The sequence below is a fragment of the Aphanomyces invadans genome, assembly GCF_000520115.1.
Source record: "Aphanomyces invadans strain NJM9701 unplaced genomic scaffold supercont1.1, whole genome shotgun sequence".
Taxonomy (NCBI): Eukaryota; Oomycota; class Saprolegniomycetes; order Saprolegniales; family Verrucalvaceae; genus Aphanomyces; species Aphanomyces invadans.
In genome coordinates this window covers 1,931,769-1,957,741 of record NW_008580146.1, presented here as the reverse complement: position 1 = coordinate 1,957,741, position 25,973 = coordinate 1,931,769, and the positions used below count along the sequence as shown (strand labels likewise).

Here is a 25,973-nt window from a genome sequence, read left to right as displayed (position 1 = left end):
TGGACGAGGAAGTGATGACGATCTTGGCGGCGCAGGCTGGTATTGCCCTTCAAAACGCACAAAACCACAAGATGGCGCTCCAGGCCCAGAAAAAGGTCACCGAGGTGCTCGACATTGTCAAGGCCATGCACAGCGACTTGGGCATCAACTCGTTAATCTTTACGGTGACCCATCGCATCCAGCGCCTCGTCGGGTCGGACCGTTGCTCGCTGTACCTGCTCGACAAAGTCACGAACGAGTTGTGGACGCTTCAGGGCGAAGTGGATATTCGCATCCCGTCCAACCAAGGCATCTGCGGCGCGGTCGCGGAGACCGGCAAGCTCATCAACCTCAAGAATGCGTACGAGGATGCGCGCTTCAACAAGGTGCGTGGCGTTTTCGCGCCGACGTCTGATGCGAGTCGTAGGAGTACGACCAAAAACTCGGGTACAAGACGTCGACCATTCTCGCGTTGCCGCTGCACAGCCACAAGCACGACGTCATTGGCGTCATGCAACTGATCAACAAGACCGACGGCATCTTCACGCCAGACGACGAAGAGATCCTTACGACGTTTCTCAGCATCGCCGGCCCCATCTTGGAGAACTCGCCGCTCTTTCTTCGTGCCAAAGGCAGCGGCGAAGAAAACGAACTCACCGGACGGCTTGTCTCGCACGGGAAACCCGTCACGTTCGACCCCGAAATGAACCAAATCCAAGAGTCCGACGGCGCCGAAGACGAAGAGTGAGTAGCATGCAGCCTTTGCCGTCCACTCGAATCGCATCATGCATGTCCTCTTCGACCTTGCTCGACGGATCTGTGCATCGCACGGGCGGTCGGCATGTGTACGTGTCCATACTGGACTAGCTAAAGTTCCAACATGTATTCCTTGCTTCCGAGCTCGTGGAAGCGCCGTGGGAGGGACATCCAATGTGGTGCATGCATGACCTGTCGCATCATACATCCTCCGATGCGAAACCACGGTCAAAAGTCCCTCGAGCCATGCAACATGGCCGCCATATTCACTTTGAGATGTCGTCGTAACACTTTCGCACTTGCTAACGTAGGCGCCCGAGAGTCGACTGCGCTGGAAATAGCTCGGCCAAGCTTGAGCGCCATCTCTCTTTCCGCGGAGTATGGAACAAAATTAGATTGGCCTTGCGCGAAACTCCCGAAACCCCACGCCCCACTTCAAAACTTGACTGGGATGTCCGACGTGGTGGGAGCGCCTTCTGCCACCGACGATGTTTCGTCGGAACGAATTGAGCTCGACATGGAGTGCACAGAGGTGGCGCCAGTCGTGTCCCCACCATCGATTGCCTCGATCTTTCCGACCAGTGCCGTGATTCCGGAAGACACTGAAAATCATCTCGACCGCCGCACCGAATTTAGGCGGGCGACCATGCTACCGCCGCCCGCGATCCCCCGAGTGTACAGCGAGCTGCGATTCAAGGGGATCCAAGATCCGTACAACGACCAGCAGCAGAACCCCATGGTGAGCACGCTCAACGCGGCGAGCCTGGACACGATGTTGAGTGGCGGTCTGCGCAAATTCTTTGAAAAGTACAAGAAACTCTCGACTTCGATGAACTTGCAGCTCCAGACGCCGGAGATTCGATTCAAGGACTTGTCGTTCACGGCGCGCGTCGAGGTGAAGCGGTCCAACCAAGTGGACGCCACAGTCGGAGCCTACCTCAAGCGACTCCTCCTCCCGTGTGTCAAACGTCCCACCGCCGACAACTACGTGCTGCACCCCATGACAGGCATCATTCCCCCCGGTAGCATGACCTTGGTGAGGCGATACCACAAGCCTTGAATCGTGCATCTCACGCTCTGCTGTAGCTCCTGGCCAACCCCGGTGCCGGCAAGTCGACGTTCCTCAAAGCGCTCGCGGGCAAACTCCGCACGAAATCCAACGTGACGACGCTGGACGGAGAAATCTCGTACAGCGGTCTCTCGCCCAACAACATTGACTTGTCCAAGTTGGTGAGTCTCGTGGACCAGCGCGACAACCACTGCGCGACGCTGACCGTGCGGGAGACTTTCAAGTTCGCCGACATGTGCTTGAATGGCCCTCCCAAGAAGAAGGAACGACCTGGAAAGCTCGTTGACGTGGCGAACTTGCGGTCCGAGTTGGTGCTGCATGTCCTTGGATTGAGCAATTGCGCGGACACGGTACGATGGCATGGAGCCAAGCGTGTGTCCGAGTTGATGGTTGGTCGGTAGGTCGTGGGCGACGCGCTGCTTCGAGGGGTCAGCGGCGGCGAGCGCAAGCGAGTGACTGTTGGGGAAATGCTCGTGGGGGGGCAGAGCATCTTTTTGTGCGACGAAATTAGCACGGGACTGGACTCGGCCGCCACGTTCGACATTGTAAATTCCCTTCGATCATGGACCAAGACGCTGGGTGGCAGCTGCATCGTGGCTCTCCTGCAGCCGCCGCCCGAGGTCGTCGAGCTCTTTGACGACATCATGATGCTAAGCGCCGGCCACCTCGTGTACCACGGACCTCGCAAGTTCACGCTGCCGTACTTTCAAAGCCTGGGCTTTACATGCCCCCCTCGCACGGACCCGTCCGACTTTTTGATCGAAGTTGTATCTGGCCGAGGGGCCAAGTTTTATCCCGACGGTATGGCCGCGAGTGTGATGCCGTGATTCCAACGGGTGCTCGCTGTAGATGCCCCATCTCCATGTCTGGTTAAGCCCGAGGAATTTGGGCATGCGTTCAAATGCAGCGACATCCACGCCACCGTCCAGGACCAGCTGTGCCAAGGCAGCACGATCCACGACGTCGCCACGATCAAGCGCATCTCGTACATCGCGCGGAAGACCCAAGTGTTTGGGATGGGGTTTGTCGAAAGCACGCTGCTGCTGCTTCAGCGACAAAAGATGCTGTTTGTACGAGACAAGCCGCTCTTGTACGGCAAGATGACGGAGGCGCTCGTGGTCGGTCTCTTGCTCGGCGTCATCTATCTCAACTGCAAAAAGTCGCTCTACCTCCGCATGTGCTTTTTCTCGATTGCGATCTTTCAGCGCCAGGCGTGGCAGCGCATCACCATTTCGTTTTCGCTCCGGAATGTGTTTTACAAGCAGCGGTCGCGCAACTTTTTCCGCACCATCTCGTACGTGATTGCCGACTCGATCGTCCAAATCCCCATGAATCTGGCCGTGAGCACCGTCATGGGCACGATTTTCTACTTCATGAGCGGGCTCACGCCCGAGACAAGCACGTTCTTTGTGTTCCTCGCGATCCTGGTCGTGTTCCAGCACACGATCGGCGCCTACTTTACCCTCCTGAGCTCGTTGAGCCCAAGCATCACGGTGGCACAGGCGGCGGCCGGCATCTCGGTGTCGTTTTTCCTGCTCTTCTCCGGCAACATTATCTTGTCCGACTTGATCCCGTCCTACTGGCGATGGATGTACTGGGCCAACCCCATCGCGTGGGCGCTGCGCAGCGTCATGCTCAACGAGTTCACGTCGTCGTCGTATACGGACCTCGACCGGTCCCGGATCCTGAACCAATTCCAAGTGCGCCAGGGCCCCGAGTTTGTCTGGATTGGAATTCTCGTCCTCCTCGGGTACTTCTTTGTCTTTACAGGCCTGAACACGGTCGCGCTGCACTACATTCGGTTTGAAGTGCACATGGGCGTGAAAAATGTTCCGATCGACGGCACCGAGACCGTCGCCGTCGCGGCGTCGCTGGCACCGCACGTCGAAGTGCAGGTCGGTCCGCCCACCAACAACACCACGGACGTCGTGTCGAACGAGCTCCAGTTCATCCCGGCCTTCCTGACCGTCCAGAACTTGGACTACTTCGTAACACTGTCGACAGGCGAAGAGCGCCAGCTCCTTCATCAAGTGACGGCGTTCTTCGAACCCGGCACCATGACGGCGTTGATGGGGTCCAGTGGCGCGGGCAAGACAACGTTCATGGATGTGATAGCGGGCCGGAAAACGGGCGGGCGGATCGTCGGAGACATTCACATTAACGGAGAGCTCAAGGACCCGACGATCTTTAGTCGTATCGCGGCGTACTGCGAGCAAATGGACATCCACTCGGAGCGGGCCACGATCCGGGAAGCCCTCCTCTTCTCGACCTTCCTCCGCCTGCCCGAGTCGATCTCGGACCAAGCCAAGCTCGGCCTTGTCGACGAAACTCTGCACCTCTTGGAGCTCCACACGATCGCGCACGAGCTCATTTTGCACTTGAGCGTGGAACAAAAGAAGCGCGTGACGATCGGCGTCGAAGTCGTTGCAAACCCGAGCATCTTGTTTTTGGACGAGCCAACGTCCGGGCTGGACGCGCGGTCGGCCCAGGTCGTGATGCGCGGGGTGCAGTCGATTGCGCGCACCGGTCGCACGGTCGTGTGCACGATCCACCAGCCGAGCATTCAAATCTTCGAGCTCTTTGACTCGTTGCTGCTCCTGCAAAAGGGCGGCCGAGTCGCCTACTTTGGCGAGTTGGGCCACGATAGCCAGCACATGCTCGAGTACTTTCAGCACATTCCCGGCACAGAAAAGATCAAGCCACTGTACAACCCTGCCACGTACATGCTCGAGGTGATCGGGGCCGGCATCGGGCGCAAGGACATCAAGAACTACGCCGACGAGTACGCGAACAGCGCGCTGCGTGTGAAAAACAACAAGGAAGCGACGAGGCTGTCGGAGCCGTCGGACGCCATGGTGCGGTTCTCAACGCTCGAATTCGACCCCATAGCCACGAGCATGACCAACCAGCTCCGGTGGCTCGTGCTCAAGTCGTCGCGGACGTACTGGCGCAGTCCCGCCTACAACTTTGTTCGGATCGTTTTGTTTCCCATCTTTGCGCTCATCTTTGGCAGCACGTTCTTCCAGCTCGAGATCACGTCCGTGTCCAAAGTGAACTCGCACGTGGCGCTGATCTACAACAGCATGGACTTTATCGGGGTGATCAATATGATGACTGTCCTCGACATCACGTGCTCGGAGCGCGCCGTGTACTACCGCGAGCGCATGTCCAACTACTACAGCGTGTTCCCGTTCAGCGTGTCGCTGTTTGTGGCCGAGTTTCCGTACCTAGTCCTCATCAGCGGGTTCTTCATCACGGTCGAGTACTGGATGGTCGGGTGGTACGACGACGCGGGCCGATTCTTCTTCTTTTGGTTCACGTTTTTCCTGTACATTTCGCTGTGCACGTTCCTCGGCCAGTGGATGTCTGTGCTTCTGCCCAACTCGAAAGTCGCCAACGTTGCGGTCGGCGCCATCTCGTGCCTCCTCAATCTCTTTAGTGGGTTCCTTCTGCCCTTCATCGACATGAAATGGGGGTACCGATGGGTTACGTGGATCATGCCGTCCAGCTACGCGCTGAACGTGCTCATCGGGTGCGAACTCGCCGACTGCCCTGCGTCCGGAAAGGGCGAAGGGTGTCAAGCCATCACCCTCCCAACTGGCAACACGACGACCATTCACGACTACATCTTGACCAACTTTGGGTTTGATGCGAGCCAGCAGTACACGAGCCTGGGCGTCCTCGTCTTGGAATGGTGCTGCATTCAAGTCGCGATCTTCCTTACGCTCAAGTTTGTGTGTCACTTGAAGCGGTAGCGTGCATGTTTCTATCCATAACCTCAATGAATGCTCAAAGTCCGTCTCTCCGCGCTTGCCAGTCCCCGCTCGTATGAAGTGGTGGGTGCAGCTACAGCCCATGCGTCCTCCGCGGCTTCCTGTAGCGGCGGTGTTGCATCGCGTATGCTGGTGGCCCGACACCTCCCAGCCAACTGCCACATGTGTCCGCGTGGAAGGTTGACATTTGAAAATGGTGACATTTCGGTATGCAACCACGTTTCGGTGGTTGCATGCCATATCCTCGTCAGAGGCATGGATTCCCGAGGCGATGCGATCTCGCGTTACGTCTGCCGATATTTTTTACGTGAACCAGCGGTGGTGGACGAGGCTCCACTCACCGTGGAAACTCCTCGCGGGTGACTGCCCCACACACCTCACTGTGGATGATACGAATGGCCAACGAACGAGACGACCACGCGGTTGTTCGCTCAACAAAGAGCAGCGCCTTGCAACACTGCTGACTCGGAAGCAAGCCGTTGGTATTAGCCAGACCCACTGAATGCACAAAGAGGGGATGAGCTGCCTTTCGACGATCGACCTGCGATGTATCGGTCGCTTCGTCTGTCACCCCCAATGTCTCGTCGGTGATACATTTTTTCCACACGAAATTCCAAAAAATATCTTGGTTTTTGTAAGGGTGATATATTGAAATATTTGACAACGCGTGTTCTCGCGATCCATGGAACGCGAATCCACTTTGGGCCATGTTTCCACCGGCGCAAGATATTGTGCGCGGGATGTGACTCCGATCGACGCCGCTCTTCTGCCCACACACAACCCTTCGAACATGCACCGACATGGGAGACGTTGCAAGAACGAGCCGCCTAAGGAAGGCCGCGTAGGCCAATATATCGAACGCCGGCTCAGACGGGCACGCCAGGCGAGAGTAGCACGGTGGGGTTCGAATTGGCAAAAACCTTGACATGACATTTTCGAAATGTCCGGCCCCATGGCAGCAGCGACGGCAAGTAAGCATCAAAACGAAATGTGCCGCGCTCCCATGACACACGAGAAGAGACCAGCCACTGTGATTTGTGTCGGCGGGACCACAGACAAGCCGCGTTGGGGCAAGTGGACGAAAGAGGAAGAAGCGTACACGGCCCGACTCATCGCTGACTTCACCGCGGGACTGTTGACCGATGTCGACAATGGTACGACAATGCGGTCGTGGCTCAGTGCCAAACTGCGTTGCTGCCCCATGCGCATCTCCAAAAAGTTTGTGGGCGAACACAGCATTGGCAAGCGCATGTTTGAGCGCAACGACGCCCGGATCACGGACATGACAGACCGCGACAAAGCACATCGCGCTGCAGAGCTCGACGTACTGCACGCTGCTTTCTGCGAGAGCTGGGCTCGGGAAGAAAGGGAGCGACTCGAACACCAAACGAACGGAACTAGGAAGCGAAAACGCAACAAGCAACCCAAGAAAACAAAGCCGTCGGTCGCGTCATCTGCCGCCAACATCGTGATGACCGTCAAGCGACCTGTGTCGCCGCTGGCATTCAAGCATCCTAGTCGAACTTTCGTCGCGCCAGTTCATGCACGTCCCAAAGCCATCGTCCTGCAACGAGAACTCGTGCAACAATCACCCTTGACGCAACCTTCTGCCTTGACCTTGGCTGGCACATGCGATCCCCAAGTCCATGCATGTACACAAGCCCCTGCCAAAGCAGCGTCGTCGCTACCACAGTCTTTCATGCAGCCAGCTCCATGGATTGCCACTCCCAACGATCCTGCCGCGAAGTCAACGAATGCCACCCTCCTCGACCTGCAACAATCGTTGGCCACTCGATCCCGCAACCTGAGTGTGGATTTGACGGGTGGCGACCTGTTTACCAAGACGGCGACTGGCGGGGAGCTCGACTTTACAGAGTTCGCCATGGACGTGCGGGACGACAGTAGCCATTCATTGGACTTGATGGACACCACGGATGCAGCATGTTGGATGCCGGACCCGTTGGACTACGAGTTGGATGACGATCCGTTCGTTGCATTCGATGCGGCGGCGGCACTGATGCTCCCGCCCCAGGTACAAGTTGCGTTTTCTGGCGTGGACCGCGGGAAAAGTAGTGACGGAGAACTCATGGATCTGGCACTGTCGCCTACTTCCGTCATGGACATGGAGGTGGGGTGGCCATCGTTGACCATGGAGTACGACGGGCTGCTCGAGCATCAGTACTAGAATGGGGGGCTGCGACCGCATCGCAATAGAGCTAGATTAATTTGCTAGAGTCTGCCATGTATTTGTGTCAACTATCGATACGCCATTGTGGCGGGAAGCTGGAGGGCGTCGGATGCGTGGAAAGTGGGCGGTCGCCAGTGCAGTGGTAAACGAGGAGCTTGCACATCTCGCACCAGTCAAGCGTTGAGACCACCGATGGCACCTCCGAGGGCTACATGGTAGCATGCCTTTCAAGACTACGAGCACCGGCTCAGCAAGTACATGGGGCGTATTCTCGGCTCTCGTGGAAAGGCCATGCCGAACTTGGCCGGTCGAGGGACACTGACCATTGCGCTGCGGGATCCTGGCTGTACTGAAGAGGATCTATCGGTGGTGGCCTTCAAGAGTATATAGGCTGCCTCGTAGAGCAAACCGCGCACCGTGTCGAACAACCGCGCCAGTTTGTGCGGCAGCAAGGCACACGCCATGGCGTCCACGGGAATGCCATTGTCTATCGACTCAACTGCTCGTCGCACCGCCTATACTCTCCACGATGTCAAACCATGCGGCGCTCGTCGTATTCTTGTGACACTGCGTTGTCCTGTGCGATTGTTGGGTTGCGTTGCAACGCGACCAAGTCAAGACCGCTGTGTGGTTGTACCGAGTGGCAGCTCCCAAAGCGAGTGCGCGCGTGCCTTGTCAACGACAGCGTCTACGGCGAGGCCTCGTCCGCTTCGTCGTCTTGCGGAGTCCTAACTACTAGCTTTGTGCAAATGGTGACCATGAATGGAAACGTTGTGCCTCCCACGCTTCATCTTGTCCGCCCGTCTTGACCATGTACGCTGCGAGTTCCTGGGGGCCAAGAGCAAGCGAACACCAACTTGTCGACACGGACAAGTTGCAAATTGGGTAGCTACCCGCACCCGGTGGCCATCCCGTTGGAGGCGCGTGCCAATTCCCCACGAACGGCTGGACGTCGCGGCGGGTTTCCCACGACAACGAGACACACCTGCATGAACATTCCCCAGAATGGCCGCAACAAAGTGCAATATCGATCTTGCGACATCCGCCAAGTTTGGCGGCCCGAGCATGTCAGGAGAAGCTGCAGAAGTCCCGACCACACCGACCAGCGAGGCCCTTTGATGGCACAGCCTGCCCGCCAGGCTCTCGTGGTCGTGTCCACAGGTCGTCATGAGTTGATTTCGTTCTTACGTTAGTTATTGCTACACACTCTGCTTTTTGGTCTTCTTGGTGGCAGGTGCCGCGCCAAGTTCCTCGATGTACCCCGTCTTGGTCTGGTCAACCTGCCGCTTGATATATTTCATCCCGGCCAAGTTGAATCCGATGCGGTTCTTGGACGAGACGAGCTGCGCGCGCAGGGACCCCCACATCGTGTCGAGTTCGCCCAGGAGAATCGTATTGGTCACGATCTGATGGTGGTGCACCCGCAAGAGGAACAGAATGCAGTTGCAGCAGATCTCGACTTCCATTTCGGCCGCGATGAGTTGCAGCAGATACGACAGCAGCTTCTTCACGTACTCGAACGGGAGCACCATGAGGGCTTCCTCCATCTCATTTGCGCGAATCTCACGCACGCTGCGGAGGACAAACTTGAGCGGCGCATACCCGAGCAGCATAAAGTTCGTCGACACAACGTCCGGGTTCGAGCTGTTTTTCTGGGCGAGGATCTCTCGATCGGCAATGTCGATGGCTTCGATGAGCCGCTCGCCCGACTTGACCGTTTGGACAGTGCGCTTGGCGGCAGTGGTCGACGAGTCCATCTCCTTCACGTTGGTCCCACCCAGCGTTGGGGCCGCCGTGTTGGTCGGCTGGAGGTCGCTCTCAAACATCGCATCGAGTTCCTTTTCCTTTTCTTCTTCGACAAACACTTGATCGTCGCCGCGAGTGTACTTGACCAACGATCGATCCTGCGACGCCGACACGACAAAGCTGCCGTCGCGGCTCACTGCGACCGCCCACACTTCGCCGAAATGCTGATCCGACAATTTCAGAATGCGCTCAAAGTGATCGCCGTCCCAGTACGCAATCGATTTGTCCTTGGACGCTGTGAAGAAGTAGTGCGTGCGTGGCACGAACGCAATCCCCATGATCGCTTCGTCGTGCGCAAAGATGCTCTTGTGGCAATCGCCAAAGTCTAGACCCCACAGCTTGACGTTCTTGTCGGCCGATGCGGTCACAAGCAACGAGTCGTCGGTCGCAATGTCCATCGCCATGACAGGCAATTTGTGGCCGTAAAGCGACAAGAAGAATTTGAGCGAGTCGTCGTAGAACACCTTGACCGTGCAATCCAGCAGCGCGACGGCCACGAGAACCTTGCGGGGGTCGGTCGCATGCGAATACTTGACGCACAGCACATCGTCCGCCATCTTGAGCATGCGAGCATGCACCAACCCAAGCTTAAGCGTCGACGTTTGTGTGTACTCGGTCGTCATTTCAAAATCCCAAAAGTTGACGACGTGGTCGGCGCCGCCCGTCGCGACCGCCTTCCCATCCGGGCGGACATCGATCGACCAAATGGCCGACCCCGCCGCGTGCGCATCGTCCTTTTTCCAAATGCACTCGCCAGACGAGAGTTCAAACAAGTGCAAACTGCCGCCTTTGGTGCCGACAATCACGTGCATGTTGCCGGGGGCAAACACTGCGGACAGCGCCAGCGAAAAGTCCGTGAACGTGCGGACGCACTGCAGCGATTGCGAATTCCAGACCTTGACTTCGCCGCTTGAGACACTCAAGATGAGCGAGTCGTCCGAGCTCAGCGTGACCTGACGGACATCGGACCGGTGGCCGGGCAGCGTCAACGCATGGACCCTGGAAAACCGCCCATCGATTGTTTCGGCGTGCGGCACGATCTGGTACGTTTCCAGTGAGTTGTTGTGCAACGTGACCAAGATCGATGTCGTGCCGTCCTTGGCTGCGTCTGGGCTGAAGGCAAACGATCGGATCTTCGCGCTGCATCGGATGACACAAACCGACTCGACTTCGTTCGCAATCGAGTTGTTGGCGGCCTCCCCATCGTCTAGAATGTCTCCATCGTCTGGTTTGTGCGCCATGGTCGTGCCATCCTGCTGCTGCTTGCGGGCCTTCTCACGGACGCGCTTCAGCTTGCGCTGTGCCTTCTTCTTTTGCTCCTCAGCAGACCGAATGCGGAAAAGTTCGAGTGTCTTTCCCGATCCTTGTACACCAATAAGTGTGCCCGACGCATTGTACTGAACGAGCATGGCGCGGTCATTTGCTTGGCGCGGAATCGTCCCGAGGAGTTGCAGCGCCGTCGCATCCGTCGTGTCCCACACGCGAAGTAGGTTGTCCGAGGCGCCAGTGAGGAGACGGTGCGTGGGTGCGTGGGTGTCGAGGGACCAGATTTCGTTGCGATGGCCTACACACGTCTGGACGCAATGCTGGGTGTCCAGGTCCCACACCTTCATGAGCGTGTCCTTGGACGTGGACACCAAGGCGCGCTGGTTGTCCAAGAAGGCAACCGCGGTGACGGCATCCTTGTGGCCGCGGAGTCGGTAGAGACCAGACTGAGACACGATGTCCCACACAATGATGTCAGTGTCGCGGGACCCAGACGCCAAGAGTGCGCCGTTTTCGCCGTACGCCAAGCTCTCGATAGCGTTTTTGTGTCCGTCCAACGTGACCTCGACGTTTCCGTTGCTGAGTTTGAAGATCCGCACAATGCCTGTGGAATACCCCGTCGCAACGTACGCGCCATCGGGGCTCAGACACAGCGTCGTGACCTGTCCGGCCATGTCCGTCTCTGTGTCACCGTGCAAGACGCGGACCTTGGCGCCGGTGCGGATGTTCCACACAATAACGTTCTTGAGTGCACCGCAGATGGCTAGTTGGCCCGTCAAGTCGTACACGCATCGTGAGCTTGGACTGCACACAACGCCGAAGGCACTCTCGGCCGTGTACCGCAGATACGACTTCATCGCCGCGGGCAAATGCACATGAACCTCGGCCACCGATCCAAACGATTGGTGGAGGGGTCAATAAAAACGGATACCGATATATCCAAATATACAGGTTTAACCGGATGGATGCTTCACGGACCAGTCGGCGCTTTCCTTGTGGTCGGCGCCTCCAAGAAGTGAGACAGCATGGACCGAAACCTGGCGGTCCCTTCGTTTGGGAAGGTGGTGGCGCGGGTTGGGTGTGCAGCAGAGTGGTTGGTAGGCCATAGGGCTGGAGGAAACATGTCTTCTTGTACAAGTTCAGGACAAGGTTGGCTGGCATGAGTTCCAAGGTATAAATAGGATTATTCTCCAGACTAATTTAACAGAGCATCGACTGAGAGCCGTCGGCGCTTGTTGTCCAGCACTTGGACATCACCGGCACCAGACGAGGTGGCGTACCGATAACTCGACTGTCTCACGTAGTCGCTCGACGACAGGCTACAAAGAGCCTTCTGCGGTGGCAACGTGTGCATTTGGTAGTGCTTGCGCAGGTAGAGCTGTCGCTGTCGCTCCATTTCCATGGCCATGATCTGTTGCTTGACAAGATACGTCTCGTACTGGCGTTGACGGATCAACGCCATGTACTCCTGTTCAGTTTCATGTCGTTCAGTTCGGCTCTGGTTGGTTGCGATGCAAAACACTGCGATTTCGTCGACGGTGTAGCCCGCGTCGCGAAGGAGTTCAATTCGGCGCATGGGCGGCAAAAGTTGTTCGGTGTGCGAGCGAGGGGTAGCGGTGAGTCTGTCGTCAACCGGGGCAGTGCGGGTCACGATTGCGGCACCGACAAGGCCTACCGATGGGCCGCCAGTGCTCGGGACGGAGCACGCGTTGTGACCTAGATGGAACTCGTGGACGGTTGTCGTCGACCAAGTCACGCGCTTCGCCATCGTCGTGTTTCGGCAGTCGAATAGGGAAATGGTAGATTGGCCGAGGGGACGGACGATATGACTCACGCATTACACCCGTCATTTCCGACGGTTGTTTCCGCTGCTTGATGGAAAAATGTATTGTAATCTTTTTTCTCAATACGTTTTGTCGCGGTGCTAACGCTGTTACAACGGCGTGACTTCGTTTGACGATACCAGCAGTTCGGTTGAGTGGGCTGCCAAACTCGATTCTGCGAGCAAATGCGCTCTGCTTTCGGTGGACAATCCTGTCCGCGACCTTCGTCAACGGCCTGAACTGAAGAAGATCACGGCCTGTCCAAGAGCTGCCAGCCGTCGAGTCGGGCGTCGTCCCACGCGCGAATTGCCTTGATACGCGACATTGCACAACACGGATGTCACCACCCGATACGCCGTTGGCTCTTCCGCGCATGCCAGCCAGTCCTCCGCATGCATTTGATGCCAAAACCACCAGTTCACGGCCGTCAACGACAGGTGGCGCGAAGGCAAGTGTGCGAATGCACCGACATGCACCTGGGTCCTGGTTTGCAATAGATGGTACCATATCATTGGCTTCGACGAAAGTAAGGGAACGATTTGAGCCAATCAAGAACCCGACCCTGTGCAACATACACTCGAATCATCCGGATACATACGGATATTCAACACTTCACCGGGAAGAGGACAATTTTTCATTCCATCCCGGCCAGCCCCCGAGTCCCACCTCCAGCAGGGAGGCGTTGTATAGACATGACGCGAGCCAGGTGGTTCGACCGTCGATCCAAGACACTCAAGATAGACTGTAGTGTGATGAATGCAGTGGGCAAGCTTTGCCCTGACTGCATTGTTCGGGGCTGATGCTTCGGCGCGGTTGAAGCATTCTTTGTGGGTAGTCCTCGCGTGTTGTCCGGCCATTCGTTTCTCCAGCATGGCCTACAAGAGGATTCGAAGGCTGGGCAGGCATTACCATCGACCGCACCCCACGGGGAGATCGTCAGTCGAACTACTTATTCAGTGCAAATTCTACCGTCGCACGGGAACTAGGGCGCAGAGCCTGTATTACACTTACCAGGTAGCGCCCTGGCTCAGGACCGAAAAAGAAATTCCATCGATCCTTTTTTGGCCAATCAAAGCGTGTTCGTATGTCTGGCCAATGAAACGGCGCCATTGACGGAAAGATGTTGGAAACCCTCGCCAACATGGCGCTGGGCGCCGCCGTCGTTGTCGCGGCCCTCGCAGTCGTATACGTCGCGTTCCAACTACATTTGTTGCCACGGCCGCTCGCGAGCATTGCCGGAAAGTTGTTCATCTTTCCCATGTGGCCGTTCACGTACCTCGCGCGCAGGTCCAACTACTACACAGAAATTGACGACACAGTGATCCTTGGTGCAATCCCCATCGTGTGGATGGGACACGTCTCTCAGATGGTGTCGCTTGGTGTGCGTGGTGTTGTGAACGTGTGCGACGAGTATGGAGGGCCAATTGCGACGTACAAGAAGCGTGGCATTGCTCAATTACACATCCCAACAGTGGTGTGTCGAACATACCGCGACGACTATGTTGACATTATTGCTTAGGACCACTTGGAGCCGACTTTAGACGATATCGTCAAGGCAATCGAGTTTATAGAGTACTACAAGAAGTTGGGTGCTCGTGTGTATGTGCATTGCAAGGCCGGATCGGGGCGAAGTGGCGCTGTTGCGTTTTGCTGGTTGCTCAAATCGACGAACATGAGCCTTGAGGACGTTCAAGAGATGATGTGTGCCAAACGGCGGGTGCGGCGAAAGCTATTCAAGCAAGCAAGTGTGTTGGCATTCTACAACACCCTCAACCACCCGACGACGATGGCTTCCCCGGTCGAATCCGTTTAGGTTACACTGCTGTCGTGTGCAAGATGAACCACAAGACGATCCCTTGGAGGAGTCCCAGAACACTCATCCAGCCATTTTATTCACTTAAACGAGTCCACGTCTTTCCATGACGTGGAGTGCTACGGTAATCTTCACGCCCATCGCCTCTTAGTGCGTCCCGCTTCACTGCTCAACTGAGATTATTGTTGTTACCGCAACTCCACCCTGCTTCCCGTTTTTTGCCTTGGTTTTAGCCAATATTTTGGAAAATTTGGCCGTTTTGAGGTGATCGAGAGATTTCACATGAACATTGATCACATTGTGAACGCAAGTCAACATGACAGCCGATCTCATGCGAGCAACGGCGGCAGTGTCAGTGGCCGCTGGGATCGTGTACGTGGCGTTCCAACTGCACCTGCTCCCAAGATCTATCGCAAGCGTTGTGAGCAAAGTTTACTTCTTTCCGACATGGCCATTGACTTACCTCTCACGACGAACTGCCTACTATACGCTGGTTGACTCGCATGTGTTTGTTGGAGCAGCACCAATGGAATTCATGGGCCATGTGTCGCAGATGGCATCCCGCGGTGTTCGAGGTGTAGTGAATATGTGCGATGAATACGAGGGGCCTGTGCACGCGTACAAGAAAGCAGGCATCAAGCAGCTTCGCCTTCCTACGCCAGTATATTCTTCCAAACCACCTTTCATGGATCACCAACATGTTGAGTAGGATCACACGGAGCCGACCCTAGACGACATCCGCCAAGCCATCGCGTTCATCGAACTCCACAAGTCCCAAGGGGCGCGAGTGTACATCCATTGCAAAGCTGGCGCCGGGCGAAGTGCCGCTGTCGCCTTTTGCTGGCTCCTGCAGTCCACGGGATGGAGCCCGGAAGAAGTTCAGCAGTATCTGAGCGAGAAGCGGCGGGTTCGCCGCAGCTTGAAGTCCCAACCAACCATATTGGCCTTCTACCGCAGCCTCCCGTCTCCTCCATCTGCTCGCCCCATCTCCGCCTTCCCGTCGCAATGAAATATCCCGCGATTGTACACGTCCTTGGGTTAATAGGAACCGTATCGGAGCTCTTTGTCGTAGGCTGCTTTCAGGTGCACGTCCGACAGCACGGCATATGCGGCAGACATGCCCTTAAACAGTTCGCCGTCTTCGACAGATTTGGCTTTGTCTGGTCAGGAAAATTGTAAGGAGTGTGCCGCCAGATAAACACTGTGATGTCGAATCGTACCTGGATGATACATCAGGGCGAGCTTTCGATACGACTTCTTGATTTCGTCGAGCGTCGCGGTGGCTGTCACCCGCAGCACGTCGTAATGCGTTGGTCCCGGGGAAACGTAGCGCGGAGTTGGTGGCTTCGCGTGGGATTGGGACCGTTGGTAGTTGGAATGGTGGCCATACTGCTGCTGACGAGACTTGTGAACCTTGGGCTTGTTCTGTCGCGACCGGTCGCTGCGCTGGTTGTCGTGCTGTCGATATCCTCCGAACGCTGAGTACGAGTGATACGTATCAAAATCGTCGAAGTCGTCCCAACTTTGGCTGTAGTTGGGCGATGGAGGGCGACGTGCCTTGTCCCAGTCGTTCTTGACTTGGTCCCTCTCCCGACCAATGTCCTTCTGCTCGATGGGAGTTAGCGCTGCCTTGGCCATGTACTCGTCGAAGTCGGCCAGGCTTTCCTTGTAGTGTTTCAACGTGTAGAAACACCGAGCCCGACGGAGCAGCACCCTACAAAACCAACCGCACGGTGAGCTCCTGGAGCATCGTCGCGGCGCCAGGAACCGTACTTGTAATACATTGGATGGTGCCCCAGTGCCAAGTTGCAATCTTCAATCGCTTTGGCATGCAGCTTGAGTGCCATGTGCGCGGCAGCGCGATTGCCCAGGATGGTCGCGTTGTACGTGTGGTTATCGACATCCAACGTCAGGGCTTTCGTGTAGAGCAGGACAGCGCTTGTGTAGTCGCCTCCCTTGAATGCGCTGTTGGCAGCTGATCTCAAGTCAGTCATCACTTCCCACAAGTTTTTGACGTTCAAGATGTCGACACTGGTCGGGGCCACTTTGAGCAGTTGCTGAAGAATAGCATTTGCTTCGTTTGTCTGCGGGATCGTGGCTTAGGGATCGCGACAAGCTCCATGCAAAGCATACCTTATCATGGTAGTGCAAAGCTCGTACGTAGAGCACGGCCATTTCAATGCCGAGCGCATGAACCCCAGACAGCGCGCCGTTTCGAACAAGCGCGTTGCAGAAGTCTTCCGCCAAGTCGTACGCGCTGCACATGGGCCAAGTCAACATTTGAGGGGCAGTAAAAGAGGAACTGTACCGCAACTGGACCAGCAACTTCATTTTGCGCACGCGGAGTTCTCGACTCGCCAACGCAATCGCCATCGCTTCTTCTGTTGTTCGTAGGGCGGCCTTTAAATCTTTCCCATCCTCGTGGCGCTTGGTTTGGCGGTTCAACGATTCCAACAATCGAGTCGCAAGGTGGCCTTCATGCCACTGTGTGTGGTAGTTTTGCAGATGGGGGTGGTGACGGTAGTCCATGCCTCGCAGCATCACGTCTACTTGGCGATAGCTTGCCCTGGCGCTTTTGGTGTTCCCAACGAGGAGGTGGCACTTGGCCAGTCGTAGATGCGCCTGGTGACGATACGCACACCATAAGGACACTGCACGTCACCATAGACAACATGAGATGGGACTTACACGAAGGTAGGAACCGTCGCAGTCGATGGCAGCGACACAATCCTGGAGAGCTTCCTGGATTTTGTCGATCATCATGAACGCTGCGGCGCGGTTCGACAGCACTTTGGCCTTTTCAGCACGGAGGTCAGCGCAAGGCGCCTTGAGCAATTGCCTGTCCAAATCTTCTAGTGCTGACGAATACAGGTCGATGGACAAGACAAAGTCTCCATTACTGTAGGCTTCGCCGCCTTTCTTCTTGAGTCCAACCCATTGTGGAGGCGGAGGCGGCGGCACTGGACAAGCTTGGGGACGTCCTTTTGGCTTGGCTGAAGTGGAAGCAGCCTTGGCGACTCTTCGGATCGTTGCTAACGGGTGCGTGCATGCATTTAAGGAGCACATGTTGCGAGCAATGGAACACCCGACGCAGTACACGACACGGTCGACGGCCGCCACGAACTCCATCAAACACACCCAGCAACGCGTGACAGACAGATGCATGGACATCGGTGGAGGATGTATCGTGTGCTGCGCGCAGAAGCGCCGGTCAAGTTCGTCAGGACTTGGAGTAAGGTCGGCGGGAACCGATTTTGGTGAGATGGATGGTGGGTCGACGATGTGGATGTGGTTGAACGCATCAACCCAGTCATCGACGCGCTTCTTGTCTTGACCTGTTGGCGACGGTGGCAATGGGATGTCAAACGGTAGCGGCCCTGTCTCCCTGCAGCGTATGGACTTGTAAGAGCAACGTGAGCAACGCCATTTTCGAGCACATACCGTCCGCTGGCTGCCCTCCCTTCGTGATTCGGGAATTCAGTCGACGCCGAGCGCTCTTTTCGGATGCGGCGTCGAATTTCGTCTGGGCGCTTCCCCCGCCCTTTGGATGAAGCAGGCGGGACTCCGATGTGAAACGAGGACGTCGGAAGTTCGTTCCACACAGAGGCTACAGGAGGTGCAGGTACTGGGGAACTGTCTGGAGTGGAGAACGCGAATGGTGTGAACGACGGTGGCGCCGGAGGAGGCTGCGATGTGGGAGGCATTTTGACATGTGGGGGCGGTGGTGGTTCGTTTGGTGAAAACAGATTGTCGGCAGTCTCATTCTTGGGTATGCAGCTTGGAGTGTGCTGGTAATCGAATGCACTCGAAGCCGAAGTGCTCGTAGCTCTGCTGTATGGGTCTTCTTCGGGGTTGGTGGGATTCGTGGAAGGTTTCTGCATCTTTCGCCATCTCAGGGTGCGCTTTGTCTTTCTCGATTGACCTTTGATCCCCATGGAGAAGCCCTCGTACGACGCATTTTGTGTTGCAGAGTTGTCTTGTCCTTGCTGAGAATTGCGCTGTGGTAGTGCATTCGTGTCGAAGAGATTCTGGTTGTCGCTGAACTCTGATGTGTCGAAGTGACGCATCCAGATCGGTCGGGACGGTTCAGCCGCAGACCCGTATGCGTCTGTGTCACAACTCGTTATGTTGTTGCCTTTGCATATTGCCTCCTGTACCGTTCATATGGACGGCAGGCATGGACGCGCACAGGGATGCCGCGAGCGCCAACGACGCGAGCACCGACGAAAATTGGAATTCCAGCCCCTATCGCAAACTGATTGGCTGAAATATTTGATGTGGCTACGTGATTGGCTGGCATTAACTTTGAGTCGAAAATCTGAATAAGCGAAAGGGTGCGCGGACGTCCATGAATGAGATGACCATGACCACAACACTCCGAACACACACGACCAACGAGTCTGTGGAGCCGACTATGTGCAGTTGGAACGACATCTGAGGTCCCTCGAAAAGCACATGGCTTGCTGGCCTCCACGTCGGGTTTGGTGTGTGTTCCCTCACAAAAGGCATATGCATGAACGGCACCTCGACCCGCGTGCTTGCTCATTGCGAGGCCATGGTCACTGCAACATGTTAACATGGCAACAACGTTCCCACCGATGAGTGCATTGCCATGAGCGTGATCTCTGTCACTTTGTCGACACACGTGTCTTGATTCCCCAAACATCCGAGGCTGTGGGTCCCAGGCAATGTGGCTCGACTCTTGGTGGATTCATGTTCACTCGAGTCCACGCAGAGACGCGGTTGCCCGCGAATTCCTTCATTCTTTGGAGTCTGGCCATGGATGAGGTACACAGACAGGTGGCCATCCCTTCAACCTTCGCTTCAACCCTCGAGTAATTGTTCACGGCAAACCCGCGCGCTCCATTCCTGCGCATGGAGACGACCTTGCTGTGTTCATGTTGACTCTGCCGAGCTCCAGCCATCGCACAGTCCACGCCACGTCACTTGGCGAGCGATTGGCCACGTGTCTGAAAGGCGTTACTTTTTATACTGGAAAACTGTATGGAAAACCGAAGTCGAAGTTCGAAGTTCGAAAAGATTCGAAGTTGCAGGTCCGCGGTGTCGTGACGTGGTAGTTCGTCAAATTCACGAAAACCTCATGCGCTTCTTGTACTTGGCTGTGGCCGGTGCGGCAGCGGTCTCGGTACGTGTCAACTACTAGATGCATCTCCGTGAAGCAGCACGTATGACGAGTGTGTGGCTAGTCGACTGATGCAGCTGCGCTTCCCAAGGCCGACATCGGAAAGGTCACTGTCGCCGCCGAAAATGCATTTGCCAGTGGGGACATGAAAAAGGTGTGTCATCGCGATGTTGCTCCGTCTTGCATCAAAGCACACCCTCTTCGTACTGCAGGCGATTGCACTCTACTCGCAAATCCTGGATGTCGACCCGAACGAACGCTTGTACTACAAACGATACCGTGCCTACTTGGCCGATCGCAAGTACACGTCGGCACTAGCAGACCTCACGTCCGCGGTCACGGTCAAGCCCACGTACACCCAGGTGCAGCCCGTCACGATGTGCCCCCACGTCTCCATCGCTCAACTTGTGCATCTGGCATGGCAGGGATACTTGCAACGTGGTCGGCTCAACGTCATGATTGGCAATTGCGCCGACGCTGTGCACGATTTCACCAAAGTCATGTCGTACGACAACCAAAGAAACTATCTCTCCAGCGCTCATTCGTTCTCTTTAGCTTGGATCCGAACAACGCCAGCGGCAATGACAACCTTGTGAAGAGCCAAGAATGCGCCAAACAACTCGAGATTGCCGCGCAAGCTCAGGTATTTTTTCCATGTCGTGAGTGCTTCGTACGTGGATGATCTAAGTTTGCTCCCCTTCAAGGCGACGGGAAGCTTCGAGAGAGCTGTACAGGCCCTCACACTCGCGATCGACAACTACGCAGTGTCGAGTCCGGCGCTGCTCTTACAGCGCGCAGAGCTCAAGTACGCGTCCACCTTGCTTTATCTGGTGCTACCGTCGATGATTCTAAATTGTCGCGTGCAGCGGTTTCCTCGGGCAAACGTTCGACTTGATTGCCGACACTGGCAGCGTCTTGCGACTCGAGCCTGGAAGCCTCGAGGCCCTGCAACTCCGTGGAGAAGCGTACTATTCACTGGGCGACAACCAGTCGTTGGAAGCGGCGGTGTCGCATTTCCGGCAAGGGCTTCAATTCGACCCTGAACACAAGGTGATGAAGGCCATGTACAAAAAGACCAAGAAACTGCTTAAGTTGATCGAGAATGCCCGCGTCGCCGCCGAAACCCACCAGTGCGCGCTGCTGCCCGCCATCGCTAGTTATTCTCGTATGCTAACAGCGTTTCCGTGCGGCGATGTAGATTTGCAGAAGCGGCAGAAGACCTTCAGCTGGCCATGGCGACAGATCCGTCCCACCATGCGCTGAACATAGAACTCAACTTCAAGCTGTGCGATGCCTTTGCCCACCTGCAAAAACACTCGGAGGCAAAAGCAGCGTGTGCTCAAGTACGTTGATATGCCACGTATTGCCGACGCCATGGCCGTTTTGTCCTGTCGATGGAGTTTCCATGATGTTCTTCCCGATTCTCTGCTGTTTAGTCTTTGCACCTGCATGAAGCAAGCGCCGATGTCCATGCCAAACTCGGCGACGTCCTCATTAACTTGGAGGAGTACGACGAGGCCGTGCGCCATCATCGCCGCGCGGTCGAGTTGGACGAAAACAATCGATCGGTGAGCGAAGGCACCCACCTGCTTCGATGTAACTCGTCCTGTCGATATGTAGTTCCACGAAGGCCTCCGACGCGCCGAAGCTGCTCTCAAGCAAAGCAAGACCAAGAACTACTACAAAATCCTAGGTTGGCACTCCACTGCGGATCGATTGAGTCATGGCGACGCTGTAGACGTTCCGCGAGATGCATCCAACCAAGTGATCAAGAAAGCGTACAGGAAGAAGGCGCTCGAATGGCACCCGGACAAGCATGCGGACCGTGGGGTACGTCGTCGTTGCCGACCACAATGATGGATGTGACCGCTCTCGATCTCTTGCAGGAGGCAGCCGCTGAGGAAGCCAACAAGAAGTTCCAGGAAGTGGCCGAAGCGTACGAGATCCTGTCAAACGAAGGTAGGTCATAACTCTGTGGAGCCAAATGGATGGAGGAACCTCATGGAATGGGTAAACATCGGCAGAGACCCGCGGACGGTACGATCGGGGCGAAGACGTGACGGGCAACCAGCAGGACCAGCACCAACACAACCCGTTCCACCACTTTCACGGAGGACAGTCCTTCCACTTTCAGTGGGGCTAAGCGGTCATGGCAGTTCAAATCGGGCGGACTCGTGCAGAGAGTTGTCTAAAACTTCATTTTTGTCCACGGGGTTTCGGGGTTGGTTGCTCACGCATACATTCCGGCAATTATGACTTGGCATTTGTATACCCAAAGGAAGGCACGGAATGATGGTTATGCCTTGGAATTTGTGATCCTGGTGACAGCACGGAATGATGGTACCAATATCCAAACAAGACAGGATGGGGCTGCCTCCAGGATGGAAGGCGTACAAGACGGCTGACGGCAAGGTTGGCCAACCTCCCGACGAGAGCACTCTCAATGGTGCTCTGTAGGAATACTACTACAATGAAGAAACCAAAGTGACGCAGTGGGACCGCCCCAAAGCACCAACATCGTCGGCCGCAATGTCGTCGGGAAAGACGACGTCGTCCGATCCAGTGTTGACTCGTCCATTGGGAGGTGGCGGAGGTGACCGTGGCGGCCTCTTGGCGCAAATTGCCCAAGGCACCAAACTCAAAAAGACAGTAACGAGAGAAAGCTCCCCTCTTGACGCGGTCAAGGCGTCGTCATCCTCGTCATCATCCTCATCCAGTAGTTCCGGAGGTGGCAATCCTCTCTTTGCAGCTATCGCGCAAGGAGCCGCTGGACTGAAAAAGACGACTCATCGGACGCCGTCGATCCGCGCCAGCGAACAACCCAGTCCCACGGAATCGTCAACATCGTCTGGAGGATTTGCCGAAATCATGCGAAAGAATCGCGAAGCTGCAGCGAAAAAAGCTGGATCTACTGACGCACCCAGCACAAGGAGTGGCAACCTCAGTCCGGTGCCGCAGTCATCGCTCTCAGAAGCGGCGTCCGTGGTGCGGCAATCACTGGCGTCCATGGCTCCAGCATCTTCGTCTGGCGAGTTCGCGGACCAGTTGACCCGAATCGAAGCCAAACTGGACAAGCTTTTAGCTCACTTGAACATTGCTGATTGAGCATAACGCCAGTGAAATAGATGATGGTCGGCTGTCATGCGCTCACTTGCTACCACGTAAGTCTACATCTCGACTGTCCACTCGATGACTGAGTTCGATTGGATTTACATGCTATTCATGTGTGTCCTACGAACTGGTTTGGCATGCATAATGCAGCAAGGTTCCATTGGGGTGGCATAAGACTGGACCTCGCTCGACCGGGCGGGCGCACACGTCGCAGGTCGAGTCGACGTCGACACGGACGCTGCCTTGCTTGGCTGCGTTCAGGGCACTGCGCACATGGAGGTTTTCGATCTTGAGCAACTGCTTCTGAACTTGGACATGTCGTTTTTGTTCGACTTTCAGTTCGACAACGCGCTCGAGATACGCCGCGACAGCCGCTGCCTGGATGCGAGTTGCTATCAGCTACACACCTCCTACGTTGGATGGAACTGTCGTACCTCTACCGACGGTGGCAGGAGCTCCAACGCCGTCGCAACGTCGATGCAATGTGCATGGCGGAGCATGAACGCCGCGACGAAATGCAAGCCAATGCCACTGGTCAAGAGGGACATACTCGAACGTAGTCGACCGACTGCTGGCGTTGGTGGTCGCAGGTACGTCTGCAAAAAGAGCGTGTAGATCGATGCGTCTGTGATTCGGTGCGTATAACACTCGTTGCAATAGGTTTCGGCGAGGGCGGCGTCTCGGATTTCGTGGAGGTACAGCCGGAGGACTTCTTCATGGCGACCCATATTTGCCAAAAGCACCGCTCGCTCTTCGAGCATGTCGACGTGCATACGACTGAGGAGGCGCTCGGGGTGGTACATGGCAAGGGGGGACTGCAGAAACGTTAAGAGGTGCTTGCGAAGAGGGCCGAGGACGGGGTCGCGTTGGAGGTGCACTCGCACGTGGAACGCTTCCTTCTTGGGAGTTTTGTTGCGCTGGGCGGTGTCGATGGCGTCGAGAAGGAGGTAGACGAGTTCATCATGGAGCGACGACGGCAGCTCGACTTGATTCGCGTAGATGACCTGGCTCAAGTACGAAATCGCGAGAAATGTGCCGTTCGAGAGCGGCAAGTCGGACGTTGCCATCGGCGACGACTCTTGCGTCGTGACGTCTATAGACTTGAGATGTTGGAGCACCAACGCCGGATCTAAGTCGATGGAAGTCGCATGATGGTGATGTCGATGGGTAAAGATGGCGATGCCGGCGTTGGGTCGAGTGGTCAACAGTCGTCGAGAGTACTCAAACACAAGGGGGGCGTCGGAAAGTTCGGTGAGGTACTGGGCCAGCGGTTGCTCGTACTCGACTGGATCGTTCGTGTGCAGTTCGTCCAGGACATCCAGTGCCTTACGGTGCAGTCCGTGGTGCTTGTACAGAGCCAGCAGCGCCTGCCACTGACCGTGGACGCGAAGGAAGAGCTCCGACTCACCCAGATCAGCAGCATTCGACGACGCGGAGAACGCTGTCAAGTCGTCCACCGAGTTGTTCAGCACGTGTGTTTTGAGGAGGACTGTGTCGCACAAGACCAGGGCGTCTCCTACGCATGCGTGTCCCCGTGAGATGGTAACGATTGAGCCGAGCAGGTGCAAGATTCATGCAACGTACCTGTCAATGCGCTGCGGATGGACGTCAGGAAAGACGGGAGCGCGCGCAACGCTTTGGTCAGCCCGTTGCCCGAGACCACGGGCACTTGCGGAAAGACGGGAGCGAGGGTGAAGCTACGGGGGAGGAGTTCTTCGGGAAAGAGCGTCAGGACATGGTGCAATGGAGTGTGTCCAAGAACGAATTGCTGGAATGCAGTGTCATAGTCTTCGAGTTGGAAGAGCTGGAGAGCAAAGTTCAAATGTAGCTGGTCGAGATCCGCTGCAGGAAGATGGCACTCGTCTGGACAGAGCGAGCAGAGACCAACGGCGTCGGCATATCTAGGCACGAACGTCTCCATTAGTCAAACGCCATCGCCGCGAAATTGTCTCCGAACCGCGTGGTGTGCATGGCGTACTTTAGTTGGTCGACGAGGGGTCGCATGCGTAGGAGGGTTATGCTAAATGGCGGGGCGAGCAATAGCAACATCGGGCGGTGGGGGTCGGCAGTTCCGAGCGTTGTCACGACGTTGACTTGGCTTACGGACTTGATGGGGATGGATTGTACCGCATGGAAGGATGCTGCATTGAACACGTCGACGCGGTCCACAAACGGGACAAGAATGAACGGATGGTGGGCCACAGGTGCGGCCTTGGGTACGGACGACGTCGGCCATGTCAATCGACCAACTTCCATCATCGAATGACGAGAAACATCCCATGCAAAGATGATCCCGTGGTCCTTGGTGGCGACGAGGACGTTGTCTAAGTTTGTATGTACACCGGGGACGCGCGAGACGAAGAGGGTAGAGTCGACACTTGGCAGCTTTGCATTGAGAACAGCGCCAGTGTCGAGATCCAACACAATCATGGATTTCTTCTTGAACTGGACAATGGCTTGGCTTCCTCCTAGGCAAAGCACGGAGTGCGCGACGTTCGACTTGTCCACGGTCAGGTCGTGCGATGAGCGCAGTTGCAGCTTTCCCTGCACACTCCAGTCGTACACCATGAGGTTTTGTTTCACCAGGCAGCATAACACGCGGCTGGGTTCGTGCGCGCTAAGGTGGGTTGCGCCTTTCGTTTCGTCCAAGCACGTTGCCGCGAGAGAATCCTTGTCGAGGGGAAGCGGCAACGTTGCCAACTTGCCTTCCATAATCGTTGTACATACACCCCACGAGTCAAGGATTAGCGTGCTGTTATCATGGTAGACTTTCTTGAGCTGCTGATGGAAGCGCAGGTTCTTGTCATTGTGGACGGTGAATGCATGCAGACTTGCTGAGGAGTCTCCGACGTACAACGTTGGCGTCGAGGCGCTCAGCATAATGCTAGACAACACTCGCTCCGCCTTCTTAACGCCGCGGTACGCCTTGTCGGACTCGACGTCCACAACATCGTACGCCGTGTCTGCCATCGGCTTTCCAAGAAGATCGTGGCGCGACAAGGGGCTCTGACTTCGAACTTCGATTTTAGGCACTTTAGGAACTTCGATCGCAGACGAAGTTCGAAGGTGGTATGGGCGAGGTGCAGCACCGGAATGTTCAGCTCGCACTTTTACCGTGGTTCTCCTTGGGGGGGGGGCGAAGGTGCCTCGAAGCGACAGGGCGCACGCTCTCGAGCCTTTCTTGGGCACCATCGAACCTGCCCTCATGGTGATGTCGTCCTAGGGCGGGATATGGGGCGGGAACGT

At 56.2% G+C, this 25,973-nt stretch overlaps 11 protein-coding genes across 12 annotated transcripts; 7 read left to right on the top strand and 4 right to left on the bottom strand.

Annotated features, from left to right (window-relative positions):
• Nucleotides 1-14: 14 nt before the first annotated feature.
• H310_00611 (hypothetical protein) lies at nucleotides 15-727 on the top strand (the record flags this gene model as incomplete). Its single annotated transcript, XM_008863451.1, has 2 exons — nucleotides 15-365; nucleotides 407-727. The coding sequence occupies 2 exons, from the start codon at nucleotides 15-17 to the stop codon at nucleotides 725-727; spliced, it is 672 nt and encodes a 223-aa protein (XP_008861673.1).
• Nucleotides 728-1,176: 449 nt separating this feature from the next.
• H310_00610 (hypothetical protein) lies at nucleotides 1,177-5,605 on the top strand. The gene is made up of 4 exons (XM_008863450.1): nucleotides 1,177-1,771; nucleotides 1,822-2,154; nucleotides 2,206-2,605; nucleotides 2,654-5,605. Exons 1-4 carry the CDS (start codon nucleotides 1,187-1,189, stop codon nucleotides 5,557-5,559), a joined length of 4,224 nt encoding a protein of 1,407 aa, XP_008861672.1. The 5' UTR covers nucleotides 1,177-1,186; the 3' UTR covers nucleotides 5,560-5,605.
• An 839-nt stretch (nucleotides 5,606-6,444) lies between these two features.
• Nucleotides 6,445-7,833, top strand: H310_00609 (hypothetical protein). The gene has a single exon (XM_008863449.1). The coding sequence runs from the start codon at nucleotides 6,518-6,520 to the stop codon at nucleotides 7,760-7,762; it is 1,245 nt and encodes a 414-aa protein (XP_008861671.1). The 5' UTR covers nucleotides 6,445-6,517; the 3' UTR covers nucleotides 7,763-7,833.
• Nucleotides 7,834-8,845: 1,012 nt separating this feature from the next.
• On the bottom strand, nucleotides 8,846-11,729 carry H310_00608 (hypothetical protein). The gene has a single exon (XM_008863448.1). The coding sequence runs from the start codon at nucleotides 11,692-11,694 to the stop codon at nucleotides 8,965-8,967; it is 2,730 nt and encodes a 909-aa protein (XP_008861670.1). The 5' UTR covers nucleotides 11,695-11,729; the 3' UTR covers nucleotides 8,846-8,964.
• Nucleotides 11,730-11,987: 258 nt separating this feature from the next.
• On the bottom strand, nucleotides 11,988-12,706 carry H310_00607 (hypothetical protein). Its single transcript, XM_008863447.1, has one exon. The coding sequence runs from the start codon at nucleotides 12,603-12,605 to the stop codon at nucleotides 12,033-12,035; it is 573 nt and encodes a 190-aa protein (XP_008861669.1). The 5' UTR covers nucleotides 12,606-12,706; the 3' UTR covers nucleotides 11,988-12,032.
• Nucleotides 12,707-13,775: 1,069 nt separating this feature from the next.
• H310_00606 lies at nucleotides 13,776-14,670 on the top strand. Of its 2 annotated transcripts, none has more exons than XM_008863446.1 (2): nucleotides 13,776-14,131; nucleotides 14,180-14,670. In XM_008863446.1, exons 1-2 carry the CDS (start codon nucleotides 13,781-13,783, stop codon nucleotides 14,471-14,473), a joined length of 645 nt encoding a protein of 214 aa, XP_008861668.1. In that variant the 5' UTR covers nucleotides 13,776-13,780; the 3' UTR covers nucleotides 14,474-14,670. The 2 variants fall into 2 exon arrangements, with proteins under 2 accessions (XP_008861668.1, XP_008861667.1); XM_008863445.1 differs by having other exon boundaries at nucleotides 13,776-14,134.
• Nucleotides 14,671-14,774: 104 nt separating this feature from the next.
• On the top strand, nucleotides 14,775-15,711 carry H310_00605 (hypothetical protein). Its single transcript, XM_008863444.1, has 2 exons — nucleotides 14,775-15,134; nucleotides 15,183-15,711. The coding sequence occupies exons 1-2, from the start codon at nucleotides 14,790-14,792 to the stop codon at nucleotides 15,480-15,482; spliced, it is 645 nt and encodes a 214-aa protein (XP_008861666.1). The 5' UTR covers nucleotides 14,775-14,789; the 3' UTR covers nucleotides 15,483-15,711.
• Nucleotides 14,784-18,727, bottom strand: H310_00604 (hypothetical protein). Its single transcript, XM_008863443.1, has 8 exons — nucleotides 18,631-18,727; nucleotides 17,915-18,581; nucleotides 17,162-17,858; nucleotides 16,782-17,095; nucleotides 16,607-16,730; nucleotides 16,247-16,557; nucleotides 15,694-16,187; nucleotides 14,784-15,633 (listed from the first exon to the last, which is right to left on the bottom strand). Exons 1-8 carry the CDS (start codon nucleotides 18,650-18,652, stop codon nucleotides 15,512-15,514), a joined length of 2,751 nt encoding a protein of 916 aa, XP_008861665.1. The 5' UTR covers nucleotides 18,653-18,727; the 3' UTR covers nucleotides 14,784-15,511.
• Nucleotides 18,728-19,560: 833 nt separating this feature from the next.
• On the top strand, nucleotides 19,561-21,829 carry H310_00603 (hypothetical protein). Its single transcript, XM_008863442.1, has 13 exons — nucleotides 19,561-19,619; nucleotides 19,681-19,770; nucleotides 19,829-19,978; nucleotides 20,042-20,121; nucleotides 20,172-20,259; nucleotides 20,321-20,421; nucleotides 20,483-20,746; nucleotides 20,815-20,959; nucleotides 21,053-21,184; nucleotides 21,237-21,309; nucleotides 21,355-21,446; nucleotides 21,503-21,575; nucleotides 21,641-21,829. Exons 1-13 carry the CDS (start codon nucleotides 19,575-19,577, stop codon nucleotides 21,757-21,759), a joined length of 1,452 nt encoding a protein of 483 aa, XP_008861664.1. The 5' UTR covers nucleotides 19,561-19,574; the 3' UTR covers nucleotides 21,760-21,829.
• A 142-nt stretch (nucleotides 21,830-21,971) lies between these two features.
• On the top strand, nucleotides 21,972-22,885 carry H310_00602 (hypothetical protein). Its single transcript, XM_008863441.1, has 2 exons — nucleotides 21,972-22,028; nucleotides 22,074-22,885. The coding sequence occupies exons 1-2, from the start codon at nucleotides 21,981-21,983 to the stop codon at nucleotides 22,719-22,721; spliced, it is 696 nt and encodes a 231-aa protein (XP_008861663.1). The 5' UTR covers nucleotides 21,972-21,980; the 3' UTR covers nucleotides 22,722-22,885.
• Nucleotides 22,780-25,723, bottom strand: H310_00601 (hypothetical protein). Its single transcript, XM_008863440.1, has 4 exons — nucleotides 24,685-25,723; nucleotides 24,312-24,628; nucleotides 23,162-24,243; nucleotides 22,780-23,105 (listed from the first exon to the last, which is right to left on the bottom strand). Exons 1-4 carry the CDS (start codon nucleotides 25,695-25,697, stop codon nucleotides 22,848-22,850), a joined length of 2,670 nt encoding a protein of 889 aa, XP_008861662.1. The 5' UTR covers nucleotides 25,698-25,723; the 3' UTR covers nucleotides 22,780-22,847.
• Nucleotides 25,724-25,973: the final 250 nt, after the last annotated feature.